This window comes from Amblyraja radiata, chromosome 22 (genome assembly GCF_010909765.2).
Source record: "Amblyraja radiata isolate CabotCenter1 chromosome 22, sAmbRad1.1.pri, whole genome shotgun sequence".
Lineage (NCBI taxonomy): Eukaryota > Metazoa > Chordata > Chondrichthyes > Rajiformes > Rajidae > Amblyraja > Amblyraja radiata.
In genome coordinates, this window is record NC_045977.1 from 25,523,821 (window position 1) to 25,550,638 (window position 26,818).

The 26,818-nt window shown below is 42.4% G+C and overlaps 1 protein-coding gene across 3 annotated transcripts in view; it reads left to right on the plus strand.

Annotated features, from left to right (window-relative positions):
- Positions 1-35: 35 nt before the first annotated feature.
- tom1l2 (target of myb1 like 2 membrane trafficking protein) overlaps positions 36-26,818 on the plus strand; it is a 53,862-nt gene continuing 27,079 nt past the window's right edge. For all 3 annotated transcript variants that reach the window (XM_033040790.1, XM_033040791.1, XM_033040793.1), the window contains exons 1-5: positions 36-173; positions 13,638-13,722; positions 19,158-19,236; positions 23,121-23,270; positions 25,372-25,506. In XM_033040790.1, the coding sequence (XP_032896681.1) occupies positions 122-173; positions 13,638-13,722; positions 19,158-19,236; positions 23,121-23,270; positions 25,372-25,506 (501 nt within the window). In that variant the 5' untranslated portion in view covers positions 36-121. The remainder of the gene's footprint in view (positions 174-13,637; positions 13,723-19,157; positions 19,237-23,120; positions 23,271-25,371; positions 25,507-26,818) is intronic.

Sequence of the window (26,818 nt, forward strand, 5' to 3'; positions counted from 1 at the left end):
GACGAGCCAATCACAATATCGAAGGGGAGAAGCCTGTTCAGACCATCAAGTTAGGTTGAGGCCGAGTCAACGACATTCGGGTCTCACTGATGTTTGGGAGGGGGGGAGGGTAAGCACCAAGATGGAGTTCTTCATTGGGAACCCTTTTAGTACTCCAGTAGGACAATGTGTCGGTGAGTGTTTCACATCCAGCCGTCTTATTTAACTCCTTGCTTCTACCTTGTATGTGATTGCTCATGCTTCATCCATGGTGAAATACGCGTTTGTTGCTTTAAATCATTCATCACGCGAGTGTCGCGTCATCTTTGCACTAATTTGCTTGAAAACCTTTACTGACTTAGAGTTTTGTAAAGTAACTACAAAGCCCATGATTAATTAAGCAGTATTTTTGTCTTCCCGAATAACGAATGGCGTAAGGTTAAAGGTTTCCGCCCAAAGGAAAAATGTTTGTTTACATTTATGCAAAGTCATTGCAAAACGAAATAGACCATACTCGTTCATTTATATTTTGATTTCATAAATACGTTTATTGAGTTTTGTCTATGCCGTAATGTTTAAGAGGAATGGCAGTTTAAAAACAATTAGATTGCCCTATTATCCTTGGCCCTTGTTGGATATTGACGCTCCTGACGCCAGCTTGGACCGTTTGTGTCGATGGTGTTTTATTTTACTTGTCTTAACTATATACGAACAACAAAAAAATAAAATCCATTCAAAAATCTGTGTAATTTTACATATTCTCTTGTGCTACTGCAGTTGAGCATTTCAACACACGTGATCCATTTGCTTCCAGGATTGGGAAATCATGAATCGTTGTAAACTGGTTTAGTCGCAATTAGATGACACTCACGTAAAACGTTTTGTTTGGATGTAAAATTAAGAACAGATTTAAAGAAAACCAGAGCTAAAATGGTTGACAGCTTTATTTTCACTGCTTCCCACAGGTACTATCAACTTTAGTTGATTGGATGAGTACTGAAACAATAATATAAGATGCAAACTCACATGTATCATATTTTCCCCTTAACAAAATTTAAGGCATTTAAAACAAGTTAAATAATACCTGAAATTAATTTTCAAGGTTGGCTATTGTATGCAGTTAAATTTCAGCAATATGCAAACATAATGGTAATAAAATGTTTTGAGAGTGTTTTATTGTCATATATCCCACCTAAAACAATGAAATTCTTACTGCAGTAGCACAAGACAATATGTAAACATGGTATACTGTAAACAAAATAATGAGAATTTATCTATATCTATATCTATATATGTGTGTGTATACATATACCCACACATATACAAATATAATAGTGCCAAAAGATTAAACCAATGCCCCCAAATCTATGTAGTTCATAGCTTATTTGGAGGTTGTAGTGTTTAGTAGCCTGATGGCTGTAGGGAAGTAGCTATTCCTAAACCTGGACTTTACAGTTTTCAGGCCACTATATCTTCTTTATGATGGCAGGAGTGCATTTTGAGGCAGTTGACTCCTATAAATCCTTTTGGGGCGGGAGTCAGAATCCATGATGGACTGGGCAGTGTTCACGTCTTTCTGTAATCTTCGCTCCTGGGCAATTGTGTTGACGAACCAGGCCATGGTGCAATCAGTCAATATGTACACCAGTAGAAGTTCAAGAGAGTCCTCTCTGACATACCAAATCTCGGCAATCTTTTGGGGCGGTAAATGCGTTGATGGGCTTTCTTTATAATTGCATCAGTGTGCTGGGTCCAGGAAAGATCTTCTAAGATATGCACGCCCAGGAATTTGAAGCTTTTGACCCTCCACCATTGTCCCGTCAATATAGACAGATTTGTGGGTCCTCATCCCTTTCCAAAATCCACAATTAGTTCTTTGGTCTTATGGGTCTGTCCCACTTAGGCGACTTTTTAGGCGAGTGCAGAAGACTGCGCTCGCCACATGGTTCGCTGGTGGCCTCTGGTGCGTCTCCTTCATGGTCACGAGCAGTTTCTGCGACCAAAATTTGGTCGCCATGGAGAAAATCGATAATCCTGTAGTCGTAGGTGCAGTTGTAGTGGGGTCGCCATGTAGTTATAGGTAGTTGTAGGTAGTTTTAGTTAATCGCCTTTGCTGACCGGTCATTTTCATTGGCTCATTGAGGGAAACAAAACGTAAGCACAAGTTTTCAGAATCAAGGATAACCGACCGGTAATGTTAAATGTCCGCTGAACTTCACAGCTGTGTATCTCTGGCTTATTAAAAGTTGTCTGGCTTCTCAAAAGTGTCTCCACTCCTTCTCCTCCCCTCCCCTCATTTAAGGGACTTACTGTACACTGTGCTAGCCGTCTTAATTACAGCGCCAACCTTCCTGTTCATCGCGGTGTGTGTCTGTATCACCTTGGCTTTGCACCATGTGAATTTCAGACAGCGCTCCTCTGCTTGCCCTGGCCCCCGCCTTTGCGATGTGTTTGTGTGTGTGTTCCACTCAGACAGTCGCCGTTCCAGTTCCCGGTTTTTCAGGTGATTGCCGGCTACTTGACAGTCGCCGGCTGTCCGCTGAGAAATCGCCTAAGTGGGACAGGCCCATTACTGATATTGCGATCCAGGTTATTGTGCTGGCACCATTTGGTCAGTCGATCAATCTCCCTTCTAACAACAATGGTTGTTAGAAGGTAGATCTAACAACAATTAATCTAACAACAATGGTGTCGCTGGGGAACTTGAAGATGGAGTGAGTTCGCACTGTGTCCGGCTACACAGTCATGAGTATGGAGTGAGTAGTGCAGGGAGCTGAGCAGGCTGCCTTGAGGTGCTCCCGTACTGATGGTTATCAGGGAAGAAGTGTTGCTCCCAATTCATACACACTGGTCTGTTCATGACTAGGTCGAGTATCCAGTTGCAGAGAGATGTGCGGAGACCCAGTTTTGTGCGTTTAATAGCAAGCTTGGAGGGGATGATAGTATTGAACGCTGAACTGTATTCCATAAACAACAGCCTGATATAGTGTATTTATTGTCCAACTGGTCCAGTGCCAAGTTATAAGATTGCATCCTCACTTGACCTGTTGAGGCAGTAGGCAAATTATAATGGGTCGAGGTTCTTGATGAGGTAGGAGTTAATATGTGCCATAACCAACCTCTCAAAGCACTTCTTCACCACGGACGTTAGTGCCACCCATCGATATTCATTGAGGCATGTCACCTTACTCTTCTTGGGCACTGTTATTATTGATGCCCTCTTACAGCAGGTGTGAACCTCAGAACTCAATAATGAGATGTTGAAGATGATGGCAAAAACTCCAACAAGTTGGCCTGGACAGGTTTTAAGAACCCGACCAGGTATGCCATCGGGTCCAGTTGCTTTCCAAGAGTTCACCACCCTGAAGGATCTTCAGATGTCAGCCTCTGTGACTGTGATTGTAATAGCTTGGGGGCTATGGGGGCCCGGGTAGGCACATCAGCATTCTGCCTATCAAAGATTGTGTAGAAAGCGTTGAGCTCGTCATGGAGTGATGCTTCACTGTCGCTTGAGCTGACCCCTAACTTCACCTTGGAGGAAGTGATGGCATATAAACCCTGACACAGTTGATGAACATCCGCATCATCCTCTTGCTTAGAGCGGTCCCATTTAGCTTTTCTGATGGCCTTATCAAGGTCATATCTGGACAGGTATCTGCTCAAAACCTCCAACATCTACAGTGATTTCTTGGAATCCCTAATATTCCTAATTTATCACTGCTCAAAATAGAGAAGGAGCATGATGACATTGAAATCCTTGTTTGTGCATCAGGAACACATAAGTGTCATATCTCTCAACTACCCACCCCATTGGGAATCTCTTTTTCAACAGAGCTCTCAAACCAAAATAGAAATATCATCCATAATCCTAAAGAATTTCCAAAGAAGATAATACGCTGGCCTAGAATTTACTGTATATTGTTAACAAGCATTCAAATTATTTTTTTTCCACAGGTTCACTGAGATAGCACAGTGTTTTGGTTTGTCAAGGTGGAGTATATCTGAGAGACACAAAATGCTGGAATAACTCAGCGGGACAGGCAGCATCTCTGGAGAGAAAGAATCGGTGACGTTTCGGGTCGAGACCCTTCTTCTGAGGCGACTGACTAACCAAAGATATTGTCAGTTTAGGAAAATATAATAAATTGTATCTTATACTTTAAAATGAGAAAAACCTTCTGCTTCCAGTGCCAACTAAATTGTTGTGATTTTGTGTCTGTTCCATGATGGGATCATCTTGGCACTAAATGGGGATGGCAAATATTTTTTTATTGGGCAGCGGGTGGTTGAATAACTGATGTACTTACACAAGTCAGGGAAAATTTCCCATTTACTTAATTTAATAGGAAGGAGCAATCAACTGGGGTGGTGTTTGATTTATTTCATTATCAGATTATCATCTCAGATTTTCACAGATAACTATAACATTTTTTTAAGTGCAGGTACACCTGGTACCATTGTGTTACGTTATCACTACTCCATTCAGCATTTTGGAATGATGTATTGTACCCCATTTGTAAATGTGAAGAGAGAGGAAACATTTTTAATTGTCAGGAGATGATTTCTGTTGGCCTGCTTTTTTGCATATAGATTTTATAATTGATTTCAAGTTTTTAAACTTGCTGTAACAGTATAATAGTTGTCAAACCTGTCTCATTTGCTGCTAGAGGTGACCTTGGAGTAGATATTTATAAAAATTCCAAAACAACTAAAAGATTCTGCTGTAATGGATCATGATTGTGTTCTACTTAGAACACAATCTTGATCCATTACAGCTTGCACAATCGACAAACATAGAAGTTCAGTTGGAGGAAAGGGCCATCTGCCTGATGTACAGAGCCAGCTGTACAGTTTGAGAAGGCTTCGCTCCTACAACGTCTGCAGTAAGATGCTGCAGATGTTCTACCAATCGGTGGAAGCCAGTGCCATCTTCTTCACTGTCATGTGCTGGGGCAGCAGGGTGAAGGCCATGGATGCCAACAGGATTAACAAACTCGTCAGGAAGGCTGGCGGAGTTGGATTCATGGGAGGTCATCTTGGAGGGGAGGATGCTGCTCAAATTGTGGAGCATCTTGGACAATACAGCTTGGTCAACCTGAGGAGTACCTTTAGGAACAGACTGGTTCCACCAAGATGCAGTACAGAACGCCATGGGAGATCCTTCATCCCTGTGGCTATCAAACTGTATAACTTCTACCCCTTCTGTCGGGGGGGGGGGGTAGACTGACCCCCCCCCCCCCCAATCTTTGCACATCCCCAATTCTTTCCACTCGTCACTTAATTTTATGGATCTTGAGTTTTATGATTGTTGGCTAATCAATTTCCCTCCTGGGATAAATAAAGTTCTATCAATAAACAATAGGTGCAGGAGTAGGCCATTCAGCCCTTCGAGCCAGCACCGCCATTCAATGTGATCATGGCTGATCATCCTCAATCATTACGCCATTCCTGCCTTCTTCCCATAGCCGCTGGTTCCGCTATCTTTAAGAACCCTATCTAGCTCTCTCTTGAAAGTATCCAGAGAACCGGCCTCCACCGCTGTCTGAGGCAGAGAATTCCACAGTCACACAACTCTCTGTGAGAAAAAGTGTTTCCTCCTCTCCGTTCTAAATGGCTTACCCCTTATTCTTAAACTGTGGCCCCAGGTTCTGGACTCCCCCAACATCGGGAACATGTTTCCTGCCTCTAGCGTGTCCAAACCCTTAATAATCTTATGTTTCAATAAGATCCCCTCTCATCCTTCTGAACTTCAGAGTATACAAGCCCAGCCCGCTCCATTCTCTCAGCATATGACTGTCCTGCCATCCCGGGAATTAACCTTGTAAAACTATGCTGCACTCCCTCATTAGCAAGAATGTCCTTCCTCAAATTAGGGGACCAATACTCCAGGTGTGGTCTCACTAGGGCCCTATACAACTGCAGAATGACCTCTTTGCTCCTATTCTCAACTCCTCTTGTTGTAAAGGCCAACATGCCATTTGCTTTCTTCACTGCCTGCTGTACCTGCATGCTTCATATCGTATCGTAAGCTTCACCTGATCAGCATAATAAAACAATGCGGCTATGCAAATCTGCAGAAGTTTCCTCCATAAAAATGATTTTAGTCCTGTAAATTTGCCCACTTGCTTTGAGAAAAGAAGCCAGTAAATTAATAGTTGTGCGTTGGCTGGAATAGTAGTTTTATGCCTATTTCTGTGATAGAAATTCTCTTTTGGAATTTGTTTTAAAAGAAATGTGTTAAATTTGAGCTGTTGGAAACAAGGTATTCATCCACAGAAGCGTCTGTATCTTTTTGAACAGATGCCAATTATTTCAAAGAAATTCCGTGGCTTGGTTTCTTAGTGCCATCGTTACTTGAATTTTACTGGTAAAACATATTTTTAATTGAGTTTTATAATTTTGTGATTAGGGTAAAATTAGCTACTTTGGATTTCATTTGTTGCAAGCTGTCCTCCAACATTAAGAAAGAAATGCAAATGATCTTAAACTCAAATTCAGATGTAGTCCACACCCTTTTAAAATAGGTGTTTATCGTGTGCATTGACGAACCTTCACTTTTGTCTCATCAAGGTGATAACAACCCTGTCAATGATAAATTCCCTTGATACTAAACAGCAATTTGAGCCTGGAAAAAAAGCATTCTTGTCCCATTAGGAAGCTTGAATCCATTGCTTCGTGACTCTGATTTGAATGCAGTCAGCAACATCAATTTAATTTGTGAATGTAATAGTTTTTCTGTTTCTACATTAGAGCCAATATATCTGTTGCTATTTGTTTAATACATTTTAAATGGATATAGATATTACATGGTTTATTAAACACTTAGGCTCTGAATACCTAATGGATCCTTCTCTGCTTAAAAACATAGTAGGAAGCAATTGGGACTTTACTTCTAAAGAGCCTGTCCCATTTGCGCGATTTTTTTCGGCGACTTGTCGGCACCCGTCATAGTCGCAAGCAGGTTGCTGAAAATTTTCAACATTTTGTAAATCCAGTGGCGTCCAGAAAAAGGTACGACTTTGGGCACAGTATCAGTGATGATGAAAAATATCAGTACTCCAGTACAACATGTGACGCCTGTATGGTCGTGAGTAGTCGCCTAAAGAGTCGTACCTTTTGCTGGTCGCCGATGGATTTTAAACATGTTGAAAATTTTCGGCAACCTGCTGCGACTTTGAAGTGCGCCAGCAAGCATATGATTGAGTTGAGTGCAAAGTGATTTTTATTTTTTGTATTAGTTGATCTTATATTTTTAATAAGGAGAGAAGAATCAGCTGCTGTTGCTCACGATCCATTGTCAAATAATGAAGGGAACTAGCAATTCAATTAAAAATCAAAAACTGAAAATGCTGGAAACAGTAGGAGAGGCAGCATCAGTGGAAGGGAAACAGTTAATATTTCAAGCCAGTGATCCTTTGTTAGACTGAGAAGAAGCAAAACAAGTATGTTTTGAGTTAGCGAAAGAGTATGAAGGGATGGCTTGAAAAAAGGAAACGAGTGAGATCAGGATTGCTGTAGTGCATTTGGTTTTCAGGTAATGAGGGAGGTAAGACAGTGAAAACAAAGGAGTGTAAAAACTGTGGAAAGCATTCAGAGTTTAGTAAACCCTCATTTTACCAGCTCCCTTTATAATGGAGTTTTTTAATAGCAGACGGACCTACTGACCCACCCGTGACTTGCATCGCCTCCCCAGCCCCAGCATTTGGTGCTAACCCCGGCTTGCAAGGGACACCAGCGAGTCCTTCTTCACCCACTGCAAGGTCCAGTTGAAACTACTATTGCTGCAGCTCGCGTTGTAGCCCCACGGGGATCGCTTTTTTCACACCGCTGCCACCGACAGGACGTGCAAGGCCACCTTGGGTTCCCTCCCCTCTCACCAGCTAAGGCCGCTTTCTGTTTGCCATAGCTTTGTCCACTTGACTTTTTTTTTACCTACAGCAAAACTGGCCAGTTTTGAAACATTGAATCCAGAAGGCTGATAGACCACCTCAACGACTTCCGGGTCCGCCACGATGTCCATCTCTTCGGTCACCTCCAACTCCATGCCTTTTTCGATGGGAAGGAGTCTTTGCCACCCAGTGACGACTCCTTCTCCCATCTCCACTGGATGCTTTCCTCTTGGACTCTCCCAGATGGCCCTCTATCTTCTTTAGACCTTTTCATTTCCAACTGCCGGCAGAACATCAACCGCCTCAACTTTTCCACCTTACTTATTCTGAATTCTACCGGGCTGAGGCCAGGCGACAACTCTCAGACACCTCCTCCTACCTATCATTGGACCATGACATCACAGACGAGCACCCGACTTTAATATCACACATCATTTCCGATTTCATTACTCCGGCTCTCTGCCCTCTAAAGGCTCCAACCTTATCGTTCACAAGCCCTGCACAGCCCGATTTTATCTTCTCCCCAAAATCCACAAAACAGAACTGTCCTGGCAGACCCATTATTTCTGCTTGTTCATGTCCTACCAAATTAATTTCCACATACCTCGACTCCATCCTATTCCCCATACCTCAACTCCATCCTCATTCTACGCTGCATGTGCACCCAGGATGAGGTTTTCCATACCTGGTTATCGGAGATGTCCTCATTCTTTAGGAAACGGGGATTCCCCCCTTCCATTAGAGATGAGGCTCTCACTAGGGTCTCTATATCTAGCACCTCCATTCTTGCTCTCCCTCCCCCCCCCCCCATTCGTAACAAGGACAGAGTCTCCCTTGTCCTCGCCTTCCACCCCATCAGCCGTCGCATACAGCATATAATCCTCCAACATTTTTGCCGCCTCCAACGAGATCCCAATACTGGCCACATCTTCCTATCTCCACCCTTTTCTGCTTTCTGCAGAGACTGTTCCCTGTGCAACTCCTTGGTCGACTCATCCCTTCCCACCCAAACACCCCCTCTCCGGGTACTTTCCCCTGCAATTGCAGGGGATGCAACACCTGTCCCTTTACCTTCCCCCCCCCCCACCCCCCCTCAACTCCATCCAAGGACCCCAACAGACTTTCCAGGTGAGTTCACTTGCACTTGATCTACTGTATCCGCTGTTCCAGGCGTCAACCACTGTACATCAGCGAGACCAAGCGTAGGCTCGGCGATCGTTTCGCTGAACACCTCCGCTCAGTCCGCCTTAACCTACCTGATCTCCCGTTTGCTCAACACTTTAACTCCCCTCCCATTCCCAATCTGACCTTTCTGTCCTGGGCCTCCTCCGTTTTCAGAGTGAGACCCAGCGCAAATTGGAGGAACAGCAAATCATATTTCGCTTGGGTAGATAACACCCCAGCGGTATGAACATTGACTTCAAATAGCCTTTGCTTTCCCTCTCTCTATCCCCTTCCCCTTCCCATTTCTCCCACCACTTACTATCTCTGACTACACTCTATCTCTGTCCTGCCCACTCCCCTGACATCAGTCTGAAAAAGTGTCTCGATCCAAAACGCCGCCTTATTCCTTCTCTCCAGAGATGCTGCCTACCCCCCACACTGGATCCCTATCAGTTTGCCTACCGCAAGAACAGGAGTACGGAGGATGCCATCTCAACGGCACTTCACTCCGCCCTCTCCCACCTCGACAACAGAGACACTTACGTAAGAATGCTGTTCATCGATTACAGCTCAGCATTCAACACCATTATACCATCTAAACTGATCACCAAACTCGGTAACCTGGGCATCGATCCCTCCCTCTGCAACTGGATACTGGACTTTCTAACCAACAGACCACAGTCTGTTAGGTTAGACAAGCACACCTCTTCAACCCTCACCCTGAACACCGGCGTCCCACAGGGCTGTGTGCTGAGCCCCCTCCTCTACTCCCTCTTCACCTATGACTGCACACCTGTACATGGTACTAACACCATCATCAAGTATGCAGATGATACAACGGTGATTGGCCTCATCAGCAACAACGATGAGTCGGCCTACAGGGAGGAGGTCCAGCACTTAGCAGCATGGTGCGCTGACAACAACCTGGCCCTTAACTCCAAGAAGACCAAGGAGCTCATTGTAGACTTCAGGAAGTCCAGGGGCGGCACGCACACCCCCATCCACATTAATGGGACGGAGGTGGAACGTGTTTCTAGCTTCAGGTTCCTGGGTGTTAACATCTCCGATGACCTCTCTTGGACCCACAATACCTCAACTCTGATCAAGAAGGCTCACCAGCGTCTCTTCTTCCTGAGGAGACTGAAGAAGGTCCATCTGTCTTCTCAGATCCTGGTGAACTTCTACCGCTGCACCATCGAGAGTATCCTTACCAACTGTATCACAGTATGGTATGGCAACTGCTCTGTCTCCGACTGGAAGGCATTGCAGAGGGTGGTGAAAATTGCCCAACGCATCACCGGTTCCTCACTCCCCTCCATTGACTCTGTCCAAAGCAAGCGTTGTCTGCGGAGGGCGCTCAGCATCGCCAAGGACTGCTCTCACCCCAACCATGGACTGTTTGCCCTCCTACCATCCGGGAGGCGCTACAGGTCTCTCCGTTGCCGGACCAGCAGGTCCAGGAACAGCTTCTTCCCGGCGGCTGTCACTCTACTCAACAACGTACCTCGGTGACTGCCAATCGCCCCCCCCCCCCCCGGACACTCCTCCCACAGGAAAAACACTATGTCTGTATATATGCTAATGTAAATATTTATTCAAATCATATGCTATGTCGCTCTTCCAGGGAGATGCTAAATGCATTTCGTTGTCTCTGTACTGTACACGGACAATGACAATTAAAGTTGAATCTGAATCTGAATCTGAATCCCACTGAGTGTTTTCCAGTGTTTTTTGTCTACTTTCGATATAAACCAGCATCTGCAGATCTTTCCTACACAGGCTGATAGATTAGGTCTTCTTCTTCAAGCTTGTACTGAGCCTCATTGGCACAGTGTAGAAGGGCACGAATCCAATACAGATAATTCAATTGCCGACTACTGAGTACTAGAGACGAGATGTCTTTATCCAGAGGGTGGTGAATCATGGAAATTAGCTGCCCAGGGGATAGTCAATCTTCGTCTCATCTGTCCACAAGACCCTTTTCCAGAACTGTGGTTGCTCTTTTAAGTGATTCTTGGCAAACTAACATGGCCATCCTTTTTTTTTTTGCAGCTAACCAGTGGTTTGCATCTTGCAATGTAGCCTCTGTATTTTTGTTCATGAGGTCTTCTGTGGACAGTGGTCATTGACAAATCCATGCCTGATTCCTGAAGAGGGTTTCTGATCTTTCGGACAGGTGTTTGAGGATTTTTCTTTATTATAGAGAGATTTCTTCTGTAATCAGTTGTGGAGGTCTTCCTTGGCCTGCTAGTCCCTTTGTGATTGGTAAGATCACCAGTTCTCTCTCCTTAATGATGTTCCAAACAGTTGATTTTTGTAAGCCTAATGTTTGGCTGATGTCTCTAACAGTTTTATTCTTGTTTCTCAGTCTGATAATGGCTTCTTTGACTTTCATTGGCACAACTTTGGGCCTCATGTTGATAAACAGCAATAAAAGTTTCCAAAGGTGATGGATGGAAAGACTGAGTGCTGAGAACTTTCTTATACCTGCATTAAGGAGGCAATTAAACACACCTGAGCAATTACAAATGCCTGTGAAGCCATGTGTCCCACACACGGTGTCCTGAAATGGTGTGGACTATGTGTAAACACAGCTGTAATTTCTACATGGTGAAGCCAAAATGTATAAAAATGGTCTTTAATAAAATCTGACAATGTGCACTTTAACCATATGTGATTTTTTTTTCCCATTACATATCTCAAATTATGGAGTACAGAGGCAAATAAATATATGATGGGTCTTTGTTCCAAACATTATGGAGGGCACTGTATATGTTGATTGAAGCCCAAAAGGCTTCATGCATTACCCGTAAACTAATATTCATAATGTGCTATTTCTGCATGATAATGGCACATTAGTAAGTTCTGTATTATTAATGAAAATTTGATCTTCATTTGCCTCCAGTTTTTATTACTGTGGAAAGATAAACCATTGTTTTTCCCTTTTACCACTGCAGTCTCATGGTAGTCCGGAGTTAAGAATGTTAAATTATCATATGTATCAACGACGGAACAAAAAATGTTTTATTTGCTGTGGCTTTACAGGGTCATTAATTCCAGAACATACACACACGTGAACAATAATCAATAATGTAATAAATTTATAATCAGTAATACTAGATAACCAGATCATAATAGTTGATAACTGAAGTTCATTGTCGGTCATTGTAGCTGACGTAGGGTTGTGGTTATTGTGTAGTGTTCAAGAGCCTGATGATTGCTGGGCAGAAGCTGTTCTTAAATCGGAGGTCATAGTTTTCAGGCTGTTGTAGTTCTTCTCGATGGCAGTAGTAAGGTGAGAGTGTAGTGTGGGTCCAGGACAGATCTTCAGAAATGTTCTCTCCTCTGAACCTGGTGCCGTTGGCTCTCTCCACTACCATCTTCATGATGGATTCCCGGCATTGGCATTCTGAAGTCAACAATCAGCTTCTTGGTCTTGCTAACGTTGAGAGCATGATTGTCGTTCTGTTAATCAATCGGTTTGTCAAACTCACTCCTGCATTCTGACACGTTGTTATCTGTTATTCGTCCAACAATGTTCTATTCTATTGAAAAATAAAAAGATAAAACTGCAGATGCTTTAAATATAAAATAAAAAAACAGAACATTGGAAATATTCAATTGGTCAGGTAGCATCTGTGAAAAGGAAAATTATCAATATTTCAGGTCAATTACTTTTCACACGAACTATGAAGTTGGAAATCAAATATGTTTTGATTTGTAGAGAAGTGGGAGGGGCAGCGTGAACTTAAAATGTCTGAGAAAAGATGGTGACCAGGAGAGACTCAATGACAGAAGGAACTTGATGTTGCGAAGCATGATAATGTGATGAACACTTGTTAATCACAGATTATCTGATGGAGCAGTTGTAATTGTTAGGAGCGGAAAGGAAACGGGAGAGAAACAATTGAGATGGAACTGAGATGTAATCTGGAGAAACAAAACATTGCATTCTGGAAATGTGAAAAATATACATGATGATTGAAGTGTTCAACAGATCGAGCAGCATCAATGGAGAGAAATATTGTTGTAGATTAATGATTTTTTTTTGTCAGAACTTGCCAGATGTCAAATCTGAAAGGATATCAAATTTTAAATCAATCAGTTTTCAAATGCTGCTTGAGCTGCAGATATTTCCAGTGTTTATTTTATTTCATCTATTTTTAAGTTCACAGCAAATGAGATTACATTTGCCTCCATTTAAATTGTTTGTCACCAATTTTTGCTTCCTTAATGTAGTAATATGTTGTTGTGCTGCACTATTTCCATAGAATGCTCATGCTATTTATTCTATCAATAGCAGCAGACGGCACGGTAGGCAGCTGGTAGAACTGTTGCCTCACAGCACCAGAGAGTCTGGTTGGATTTTGACTTGCGTATTGGCTGTGTGGAGTTTGTTCATTTTTCTTGTGACCGCGTGGGTTTCTTTGGGTTACATTGATGAAGGTACATACTTCTCTGATAGTGGCACCACAGGTAGATTGTGGTCAAAAAGTCAGAGCCAAACCAATGCTCTTCAATATTTGCTTATTGGCAGGGGGTTTTCGCAAGAGGATATATTTGTTTTCTGTAAAGTTCTGAGATGTTATTAATCCTCAATTACAGAACGAGCAACGGATGGATCCTTGCAGACAGAGGATTGGGCTCTGAATATGGAAATCTGTGACATTATTAATGAGACTGAAGAAGGGTAAGATCCAAGTATGATCGGAGTAATAATGTAAATTATTTTTGTGTATCAAATAGGAAACTTTAAAAAAAAAACTAGCTTGACTGGGTTGAACATTTTTGAGAAGAAATCTATAACAGAAATATTTTGTGATATTTCTGATCTGTCCAAATATAGAGTGGAGCATGCTTTCATAACAATACTTTTTGGTGCTTTACATTGTTTAAATATTCATTGTTTCTTCTGATATGAAAACCATAGCTTAAATGATTCATTTTCTAGCTTGTTGGATCCAGTATTTCTCATCCAATTCCGGATAAGACGTTCCAGTTTATGCAAAAATATTCTTCCAATGTATTACTTCCATTTGCAACAATAACGATTAATGTGCAGTTACAAAAAAAAAAACATGGAACTATGCAGTTATTCCACTTTATGCCTCTGCTCCTACATGTTACTCTGGCCTTGTTTACTAATGCTATCTTAACATATAATTTATTTCTTACAAATTAAATGATACTGGAACTTTGTCGCTTGCTAAGAAACGTTTTCATTTACTTGCAGCTGATATATTATCCTGCACTCTGCCAACCTTGGGTTTGTTTAGTGGCTTGGCTTTGTTCACCAACAGTTATTCTATACACAGCTGAGTCATGGGTCATAACAGCATGCAGTGCTGTGGTATCAAGGACAAATAATGCTGCTCCACTATTATAATTCCTTAAGATTATTTCTAGTTATTCTGAATTATCTTATAACGTTAATGCATTCTGTTGCTGCCTGTGGTGGTAGAACTTGCATGCAACTTCCTTCTTTCATTTTGCATGCTGCTGGAATGGATTCATAGAACTTCGAACAAGATAGCACAGGAACGGGCCTTTTGGCCCACAATGTTTGCGCCAAACATAATGCCAGGTTACACAAAAAAGCTGGAGAAACTCAGCGGGTGCAGCAGCATCTATGGAGCGAAGGAAATAGGCAACGTTTCGGGCCGAAACCCTTCTTCAGACTTCAAACATAATGCCAGGTTAAACTGATCTCATCTGCTTGAATATGATCCATATCCTTCTATTCCCTGCACTTTTATGTGCTGATCTTAAAAACAATAAACATCACTATTATATCTGCCTTCATCAGCACCCTTGGCAATGCATTCCAGGCACCCATCACAGTGTAAACAAAAAATAAATGTCCCACACATCCCCATTAAAATTGCCCCCTCTCACCTAATAGCTCTGCCCTCTAGTGTTGGACATTACCACCATGGGGGGAAAAGCTTCTGATGTTCTACCATATCTACGCCTTGCATAATTGATACTTGATAGAACTAAATAGAAGACTTTCCACAAACTCTGATGTTCCAGAGAAAACAATGCAAGTCCAGCCAATCTCTTTGTAGCCGACATCCTATTCCAAGCAACATTCTGGTAAACCTCCTCTGCACCCTCTCCAGAGTCTTCCTGTACTCGGGCGATTGGAACTGCATGCAATTCTCCAAATGTGACCTAATCAAAGTTTTATAGAGATGCATCATGACTTCCTGACTCTTATACGCAATGCCCTAGCAATGAAGGCAAGCTTACTCTACCTCTCTATCTATTTGTGCTGCCACCTTCAGTGAACTATGAACTTGGACTCTAAGATTCTGTTGCACATCAATGCTGTTAAGGGTCTTGCCATTAATTGCATGCTTTCCCCTAGCATTCAACCTCCTAACGTGCAACACCTCACACATGCTTCAGATTAACTCCCTCTGCCATTTCTACACCCATTTCTGCAGCTGATCTATATCCCATTGTGTTTTCTGACAACCTTCCTCACTGTCTGCAACTCCAACTTTGGCCTTGTCAGCAAACGTACTCACCAACACATCCACGTTTACGTCCAAATCATATACCGATCCGTGTGGAGCTCTACTGGTGCCAGACCTCCAGCCAAAATATCTTCCTTCCACCTCAACTGTCTTCTATGAATAAGCCAGTTCTGAATCCATATGATCAAGTCACTGTGCATTTTATCTTTTGGATCAGCCTACCATGAGGGACTCAGGAATACATTAACCTGTTAGGCAAATGGAAACACTATGATGTATGAAGGGGACAACAGTTGGCTCTTGTTAATTCCACCAATATTTAGCATCACAATAGAAACATTTTGGTAGATCTGCACAAAGGCAGATAATTCTGGAAATAGGCTGAGTCATTGATGGAAAAATGGAAATGGACTTTTCGGCCCAACTCATCCATGCTGACCAAGATGCCCATCTAAGTTGGTAGCCCAAGTCATGAGGACCCTTGAAAGACTTGTGCTGGCCCACCTGAAAAATATTACAAACCCCCTGCTGGACCCCCTGCAGTTTGCAAACCAGGCAAATAGATCAGTGGATGACGCAGTCAACCTAGGCCTGCACTTCATCCTCCAGACCGCCAGGGGACCTATGCAGGGATTTTGTTGATTTTAGCTCTGCATTCAACACCAATGTGCCAGAGCTGCATCACGCCGCAAATTTTTAGTGACCTGATACATCAGTCAATGATGCTGCCAGTCGCCGAAAAAAATCGCCAAGTGGGACAGGCCCTTTACTCTCTCTACAACAACGACTGCACCTCCACAGACTCCTCTATCCAGCTTCTCAAGTTTGCGGATGACACAACCCTGATTGGACTGATCCAGGACATGGAGGAATCTGCCTACAGACAGGAAGTTATGCAGCTGGCGTCCTGGTGCCATCGCAACAACCTGGAGCTCAATGCTCTTAAGATAGTGGAATTGATTGTAGACTTTCGGAGATCTCGACCTCCCCTCCCCCCACTCACCATCAACAACACCACAGTCACATTTGTGGAGTAATTTAAGTTCCTTGGAACCATCATCTCCAAGGACCTTAAATTGGAGGCCACCATCGATTCCACAGTCAACAAGGCCCAACAGAGGATGTACTTCCTGCGGCAGCTGAGAAAAAGCAATCTGCCACAGGCAATGATGGTCCAGTTTTATACTGCTATCATAGAGTCTGTCCTCACCTTCTCCATCATGGTCTAGTTTGGCTTGGCCACCAAGCATCGTTCGATCAGCAGAGAAGGATGTCAGTGGCCCCCCCCACCCCCATCGGCGAACTGTACACTGCAAGGGCCAGGAAGCGAGCTGGTAAGATTACCTCAGACCCCTCTCACCCTGGCCAAAAACTCTTTGAAGCACTTCCCTCTGGAAGGCGACTCCGGATTGTCAAAGCTGCCACAGCCCGAAACAAAACAGCTTTTTTCCATGAGCAGTAGCACTGCTCAACAGCCAAAAGTCTGTCGCCTCCTTTTGCTCTAATATTTTATTTCATTTTTCACATGTTTAAATTATAATTTATTATTATTAATTGTCAACTGTATATCGTGTTATTAATTGCGAGCAAAGCACCAAGGCAAATTCCTTGCAGTTATACATATTTGACTAATAAAATGTATTCAATTAAATTCAAATTTATCCAATTCAATTTGCCAGCATTAGTGCTGCATCCCTCTAAACCTTTCTTATTCTGTCCAAGCGTCTTTTGAAATGTTATTGTAGCTGCCTCAACCAATTCCTCTGGAATCTTGTTCCATATACACACCACTCTGTGTAAAGAAGTTATGTCTTGAGTCCCTTTTAAATCTTTCCTTATCATATTAAACCTATGTCTTCTAGTTTTTGATTACCCTTCCCTGGGGGAAAAAGACTCCATTCGTTCATCTTATCTATGCCCTCATGAATTTATACACTAACAAGGTCAGTACTTGCGATCCAAGAATAAAGTCATAGCCTGATCAACCTCTCCCTATGACTCTGGCCCTACAGCAGGGTAACCAGAACTGTACACAATACCTCAGGTGATGCCTCAGTAACTTCTTGTACAACTGCAACACAATGACCCATCTCATGTACTCAATACTTTAACTAATGAAGACCAGCATGCCAAACCTTGTCTTATACTCTTGGTTTCTTCGCTCTCCAGGGCCCTACCATTCCATGTGAAGGACCTGCCCTGGTTTGACTACCCAAAATGTAATCTAACACCTGAATTAATTGCTATTTATCATTCTTTGGCTTATTTATCTAGCTGATGAAGATCCCGCTCTAATTTTTACATCCACTTTCACATTTAATGATGCCTCGTATTTTTGCATTATTAGATTTTAGAGACACAGCATGGAAAAGGACCCTTGGCCCACCAAGGTAGACAAAAGTGCTGGAGAAACTCAGCGGGTGCGGCAGCATCTATGGAGCGAAGGAAATAGGCCAAAACCCTTCTTCAGAAGTCCACTTCTTCACCAAGTCCGCTTCCACCAACACTGACCCATGCACTTGCTTTATCCTACACATCAGGGACAATTTTACAGAAGCCAGTTAACCTACATACCTGCGTATCTTTAGAATGTTAGAGGAATCTGGAGCACACGGATAAAACCCACGGGAGCACTTATAAACTCCGTACCAACCTGTGTCTCTGGCACTCCAAGCCAGCAACTCTATCATAGTGCTGCCTGCAGACTTACCAGCCATGCCTTATACATTTTCACCCAAATCATTTGAATAAGTGACAGACAACAATAGGCCCAGCATTGATCATTATGGCACTTCACTACTCACTGGTCTCCAGTCTGAAAACTAACCCTCCACCATCAACTGCTGCTTACCATCATCAACCAAATTATGTATCCAATTAGCAAGTTCTGCTTGGATCCCATGCCTTTCAGACAAACCTGGGACTTTGTCCAAGGCTTTGCTGAAATCCAGATAGTGAAATCCATACCACCCTGCCCTCATCAAACCTCGTCAAAAAAATAACAGTTTGTGAGACGATTTCTCACACACAAATCCATGCTGACTATCGTTAATCAGTCCTTTTGTCCATCCAAATGGTCGTAGGTCCTATCCCTCGAAGTCCTCTCCAATAACGGATGTCAGGCTCACTAGCTTGCAGTTCCCGTTAGTCCCATCTTAAATAACGGTACATTACCCACCCACCCATCTTCTGGTACCACTTATGGCTAAGGATGAATCAAATACTCAGCAGGTCCGCCAGAATTTGTGGAGAGGAAAGATTTTTTTTTTAACAGAACCAGGAATAAATAAGTGGAATTGTTACTGTAGAAAAAAAAATTAAGATGGTAATTCTTTTCCTTTTGAAATTTTGATGTTATGTTAATGTAAAAAATCAATTGACTGGTTTTAAGCCCTTTGAATCGGCAAAATGATACATGGTTTAATGTTTTTTTTAAATATTTCAAAATGTGCAGATTTGTTTTTGCCTAAATTAGTAATTCTTGTAAAAGTCATTATCTGCCTCCTAAAATCATTGATATGTTTAATTCTTAATTCAAGACCAAAGTTGACTGGCCATGAAATTAATTTTTGGCAACTGTTTAACTATTAAAATGCGTCCTTTATAGAAGAAAAGACTCAAAGAAAAGTATTCTCCTCTATAGGCCAAAAGATGCAATAAAGGCTCTGAAGAAAAGGCTGAGTGGAAATAAAAATTATAGGGAAGTGATGCTTGCTTTAACGGTGAGTAGGAAATAAACTAATTGCAGGTATGTTTATGTGAGAAATCTTCAAGCATTTGGCACAAATTATATTACGGATGCAGTCACTGCTGAATGGGTAAATGTAGTGATTAATTACGGCAAGGATCATCAAGGGGGGTTGGAAGGACAAAAGGAAGCCATTTATCTCCTTGTTTAGTGCTGCCTTATTTTAAAGAAATAACCAATTCCTCATAGTCAAGCACATTTCTCTTTTACTATTGATTACATAAAAAAAAAAATTATTACTGAATTTGTGTTCATGATCCCTTTGGATATTTCGTCCCATGGTAAACTCCTAACAAATACCAACATGTTTTTATTGTAACATACAACATAGAATAGTACAGCACAGGAACAGGCTCTTTCGCCCGTAATGTTTGTGCCAAATATGATGCCAAGTCGAATTGAACTCAACTGCCTGTACATGATCCATCTCCTTCTATTCCTTGCACTTCCATATACCTATCCAAAATCATCTTAAACACAACTATTGTATCCATCTCATCCACCACTAGTGGCAAGGCGTACCAGGCCTCCACCACTTTTTTTAAATTGCCCTGCACTTCACCATTAAGCTTTCCCCCTCTCACCTTTACAGCTATACTCTCTCTCGTGTTGCAACATTTCCACACTGGGGGGAAAAAGGGTCTGACTGTTGACCTTATTTATGCCTCTCAATTTTGTGTACGGCTCTGAATAATACATGGTTGGCCATTTTCTATCGGATTCAACTGCTGCAGACAATGACCCATAGAACATAAAACATTGAACTTGTGCAGCACAAAACACACCCCTTAGTGCACCATGTCGACTCTGCCAATAATGCCAATCCAACTGATCCCATCTGCCTGCACCTTTCTGTATCCTTCCATTTCTTGCATGATCATGTATCTAAATGCCACTTCAATACTGCTATCATATTTGCTTCTAGCACTTCCCATGGCAGTGTGGTTTCTGGCATCTACCACTTTTTGTATTTAAAAACAACTTGCCTTGCAATTTTCCTTTAAATTTTCCCCTTCTCACCTTAAACCTCTTTAACTCTGGTGAAAAACAATTGACTACCCTATCTATGCCTCTCATCATTTAAACTTTGCCTGCCTTTTTGTTGGCTAGGCTGAACCGAACTTGTTCCAAATCTTTTATGCGCCATTCCTCAACTCTTTCTGTGCGATATTGATGAATGTATATGTGCTGCTTTCTGCACGTTTACCTGCAGAGCTCGCCAATTTTATTGCCCTTCACTGTTGACTTCCACGCTGCTCCCAAATTCACTTTGACCATTTCTGACACCTTTCCTTCTTTTGTGGATCTCTTTGTCTTCATCTCAGTAGATAAACTATGACTACTGGCATTAGCTATAAACCCACTAACTTTGACAGCTATCTTCTCTACATCTTCGCCAACCTGGTCTTTCAGTTTCTTTGTCCCTGCCGCATCCGTTCTCAAGATGAAGTTTTCCATTCCAGGACATCTGAAATGTACTCCTCGTTCGGGAAACATAACACCCCCCTATTTAGATTAAAGGTGGTCTCACTCGCATATTTTCAATTTCTTGGACTTGCTTTCACCCCTCTCTCTGCTTTCACTCCTCTCTCCCCAGAAAGAAGAGATACGAATTCCCTTGGATCCCATCTTCTATCCTATCATTTTCTAGATCAGCACATGATTTGGCATTTCTGCCATCTGCAATCGGATCTTATGACCAGTCACATCTAACCCACCCATTTTACTCCTTGCCGCAAGGGCCATTCTTTCTGTGACCTTGTTTGCTCATCCCTCCCCACCCACACCCCCTGCCCTCTGGCACATTCCCTGCAACCAAGGAAGATGTAACACTTGTCCCTACACTTCCTTCCTTACCACCATCCTGAGACCAAACAACCTTTCTAAGTTGGGCAAAGATTCAAAGACTCATCCCTTCAACCTCGTATATGCAATCAATGTTCTTGATGTGGCCTCCTTGATATTGATAAGATCAAATGTAGACTAGGTGATTGTTTTGTGAAGCACATGCATTCTGTCAGCAATGGAGCTACTGGGTTCATGCCATTTTAACTCCCCATTCCCACACTTATCTGTCTATCCATGACCTTCGCCACGGCAGACTGAAGGTGTCGTGACCTGAAACATCACCCATTTCTTCTCTCCAGAGATGCTGCCTGACCTGCTGAGTTACTCCAGCATTTTGTGTCTATCCATTTGCCCATTGTCCCTCCCTTATCTGATCCCATTAATCACCTTCCTTGCTTATCAGATTCCAGTATCTGCGGCCCCTTTTGTCCGCACTTATCACCTTTCAGCCTCTTTTCCACGATCTCCATTCCCACCCCCCTCTCAACTGGCATCTGTTCTCTTTTTTCCGTCCATTTTTCTCTATCCTCTGTACCCTCTCCAAAGCTTCCACATCCTTCCTGTAATGGGGCAACCAGAACTCCGCACAGTAACACAAAATCCTATAAAGCTGCATCATGACATTCTGACTCTTATACTCAATGCCTTGCCCTATGAAAGCAAGCATACCAAATGCCTTCTTTACCATTCTATCTATTTGTGCTATCACTTTCAGGGAGATATGAACACGGACCCTAAGATATCTCTGTACATCAATGCTGGGTCATGTCATTCATTGTATATTTCCCCCTTGCAGTAGACCGCTCACACTGCAACATCTAACGCCTGCTCGGATTAAACTTTATCAGCCAATTCTAGCCGATCTATATCCCACTGTATACTTTGACAGCTTTCCTCACAGACCGCGACCCCAGCAATCTTGTTTTCATCTGCAAACTTGGTCTGAAGAAGGGTTTCGGCCTGAAACTTTGCCTATTTCCTTCGTTCCATAGATGCTGCTGCACCCGCTGAGTTTCTCCAGCACTTTTGTCTACCTTCGATTTACCAGCATCTGCAGTTCCTTCTTAAACAAATTCCTAACTAACCTGTCTACTTTCAGCTCATTTATATCACGAATGGCAGTAGTCCCAGCACAGATTCTTGTGGAACTCCACTGGTCACTGACTTCCAGCCAGAATATTGTTCTTCCACCACAACCCTCTGTCTTTTATCAGTAAAAGTATCTGAATCCATTCAACTAAGTCACTATTAATCCCCTGCATCTTAATCTTCTGGATCACATACCATGGGGGAATTTATCAAATGCCATGCTAAATTCCACTTAGACAACAACCACCGCCCCACCTAATGACCTTTGTCACCTTCTCAAAAAACTCGATCAAGTTGATAAGGCACAACTGGCTGTGTACTAAGCCATGCTGACTGTCCCTAGTTACCCCATTGTCTTCCAATGTAGAATGTTGGCAAAAGAGCCTAAAGAATCGTGAGGAAAGATGTATTTATTCAGGGAATAATTAAGATTTGGAATGCACTATTATGATAGCAGTGGAGGTACATTCAGTTACATTGCACAAAATATCTGAAGAGAGAATTTGCATGTTCTATATGGAGGGTGTAGTGGGAAAAGCAGGATTGTTCTTGTGCTAGTGAAATGCATCTCGCACTTCCAGGATTTTTTAAAATCTCTAGATGCCCTAATTTATCTCACTCATTTATGCGGCTCCAGTTATAAATGGAGCCGCATAAATGTTATGATCAACAAGTTATGATCAACATAACTTGAGTTATGATTAGTTATGATCAACAAGCTTTCACCAGCCTCTCTAAAATGGCATCAGCAACATTTGTGCTACCTTGATAATCTCATTTTGCATGTTATCATGGACATTTCTTTTGTTCCTGCCATCCCCACTTTGCAACTTAAATCACAATTGTTTTCTCACATTTTTTGTTTCAATAGGAGAATTAAATTATATCAAAAATATTCATTTTTCTCACTTTTATAATTAGATTTTGGAGACCTGTGTTAAGAACTGTGGTCATCGTTTCCATGTTCTCGTAGCTAGCCGGGACTTCATTGATGGCATTTTGGTCAAAATTGTCTTACCCAAGAATAATCCGCCAGCTATTGTACAGGATAAAGTGCTTGGACTGATACAGGTGAGTGTGTGTTTTTTTAAAAAACTTTTGCAGCTTTGAAAAAGTTAACTTTGCTTTCTTTATCCCAAAATGTTACATTTGTTCTAAAGCAGGGACATACAAAGCGAGTGGGGTCATATTTAGCCCACAGCCCAAGGAGTTTTAGATAATTAATGTTTTTTCTCTGCAATCTTCGACCATTGCAAAGAATGGTGGATATTTTCAACCTCTCACTTCTGAGGTCTGAGGTTCTGCACCTGCTTTAAGAGGGCATCAATAATATCGTTGCCCAAGAAGAGTAAGGTGACGTGCCTCAATGACTATCAACCAGTGGCACTAATGTCTGTGGTGATGAAGTGCTTTGAGAGGTTGGTTATGGTGCACATCAACTCCTACCTCGACAAGAACCTCGACCCACTATAGTTTGCATACCGCCACAACAGGTCAACGGAGGATGCAATTTCACTGGCTCTCCACTCCATTGGACCACTTGGACAATAAAAACACTTACGTCAGGCTGTTGTTTATAGACTACAGCTCGGCGTTCAATACCATCATCCCTTCCAAGCTGGTTACCAAGCTCACGGAACTGGGCCTCTGTGCATCCCTCTGCAATTGGATACTCGACTTCCTCATCCACAGACCATAAGTCTGTTAGAATTGGAGGAATCACCTCATCCTCAGTAACAATTAGTACGGGAGCACCTAAAGGCTGCGTGCTCAGCTCCCTGCTTTATTCACTCTATACCCATGACTGCATAGCCGGACATAATGCAAACTCCATCATCAAGTTCGCCGACGACTCCGCTGTGGATGGACGAATCACAGATGGGGACGAGTCAGAGTATAGAAGTGAGATCGACTGACTGACCAAATGGTGCCAGCATAACAACCGGGCTCTCAACATTGCTGCAAGTAAGAATTTCATTGTCCCATCCGGCCCGTATGACAATAAAACACTCTTCACTCTTGAATATACTTTTTATTTTTAAAAAGTGAAGCAGTACAGAGGATTGCTGGCAACAGCTCGGGTTCAGGTGGGTGGTGGAGGGATGACGGCCTTCAAGTAATGGTTATGTGACCATTAGTGTTCTTGTGGGTTTCATATGGATTGGAAATTTTGCATAAATATGTTAAATATGCATTCTGTTAACTTGACATCACTATGCATGGTCATTGACCTCTATCTGATCGTTTGGTAATGTGTAGGCACCTTCGTCCCAACTGTTTAAAAAAAACTCTCCTTGTCCGTATTGTTGGGCAGCATAGTACAAAGCATGTGCAAATCACAACTAGCATAAAGAACATGAAGATACATTTGTTATTTTGCTCTTGCATTCAACTTAAGATAACAACTAGAGAGCAAACAGCCATCGCTGAGATAATTAGTTTTAAAGGAACATTAGGCCTAAACTTTGCTATCCCTCTAGGGGAACTGTTTGTGGAGGTGAAAACAGATCAATGGTTTCAAACAAATTGCATTTCAGAACCCATATTTGTAAATACAATCGCAAACATGGCATGTTTTAAACATGGTTCATCAGTGAACATATTCATTTGTCTCTTCAATGAGTACGATGAAAATTGTGAATAGCCATAGTGGTATTTCATGAGCTAGATGCAGGATTAGTGACTTTGTCAGTAAATATGCAATATACTGTTTGTATAGTTATGCCATCTTCTGAAGTTCTTCTGAAGGTGATTATCTTCCTACCCAATCCCCCAAATGCATGCACAGGCTAACTAAACCACTTCATTATCTAGGCGTCAGACTGGTAAATTATGGAGTGAAAGTGTGTTGTGCTGTTTAAAATTAACTGCATGTAAATTTGATGTTGGTCAGAGTGGAAAACCCACACCCAGCAGCTTAGTTAGCTTTATATTTCTGAGCACTGAGCCATAAATACTTAACAAGTTAAATGCACTACTGTGAATATTCATGTTCACAAAGGCAGACTGGGCTGCATATAATACAGGGGCTGTCCTGTTCTGCTCTCTGGAATTCCCAGGCAACTTAAAAATAGTAGAGAACTGTGACGTCATTTTAAGATAATGAACAGCAACATTTTTTTAACTTTCCACATATATCAGCAATGGTCTGTTGTATTGTTTTCATTCCCAGGCTTGGGCAGATGCTTTCAGAAGCAGTCCAGATCTGACTGGCGTTGTTCATATTTATGAAGAATTGAAGAGAAAAGGGATGGAATTCCCTATGGCAGAATTGGATGCACTAGCTCCAATACACACACCTGGGAGAGTAAGTATTAAGATGAACTTACCCAGCTAATTCACCATGCCCAGGAATCTTTGTAAACTGGCTAGGTCTGTGCGAACCAGCAGTTCGTTGATGGCAATGGTCTTGGAAGGATCTGGTTTGAGTCCATCCCTAGTAAAAATGTGTCCCACATACTTCACTTCCCTGACACGAAATCTGCATTTTAGGGGGTTGAGCTTGAGATTAATGTCCTTGGCACGATCCCATACTTTCTTTCAATTGGCATAGTGTTCTGACATGTCGCGGTCAGCAACGAGGATGTCGTCAACAATAATGGCACAAGGGTGTCCTGCGAACAGCTATTCCATCGTGCGCTGGAAAACCTCACTGGCCGAGTTGATGACAAAGGGCATTCACAGAAACTTGTAGCGGCCAAAAAGTGTGCCAAAAGTGGTTAGTTCAGACGATTAGTGGTCTAACAGGATTTGCCAGAATGAACTTTTGGCATCTAAAACAGAGAACACAGTCGCTTTGCCCAAGTGTGCTGCTACCTCTTCTACTGTGCGCATTGGATAATGCGGGCACTATATCGTAGTATTCAGATCTCGGGTTGATACAGATTCGTATTTAGTCTTTGTTTTTCTTGGTGGCCACTACCATGGTTGAGACCCAGTCCGACGGGTCGTTAACTGCAGCGATGACGCCTAGGGATTCCATTCTTTGAAGTTCGTTCTGTGCGCGATCACGCATGGCATGCGGGATTCTATGAGGGGCTCGAACAACGGGCATTATGTCAGGATCAGTTACAATAGAATACTTGAGGGGTAGTTTGCCAAGTTTGTTATCAAAGAGTTCCTTGTACTGAGAGAGAATCTGTTCAGTAGTATCTTGGGCAGGGGAAAGTTTGTGCACCTCTTCTGCAAAGCTTACCAATCCCAGATCCTGACAGGCATCAATACCGAGTAAAGTTCTGGTCTCCAATTGGAGGTTCAAATCCCACTTCTGACACCATGTAGAACTTTTACACATACTCCAAGTAAAGATCCAACAAGTTTATTGGCATATAATAAAGTTACACAGCATGTTGACATCACTGTAACTGCATTTCGACTGACAGCTGGTGTCTGTAAACTTTAGTATTAAATGCTGACCATATGGTAAAACCCGGACTAGATTATAGATCCAAGTGGTGTGTAACATATGTGTGTTAGTATTGGTGAGCATATAGGTAGAGCAGATTTACAACTTCTGACTTTGGTTGAGTCAGAGATGAGTGGGCAACTACAGGTAAGCAACGTTTGACTTTCCATGCAGCTTGCAGATAGAAAAGGTTGTAATGACTGGCAGTTACAGA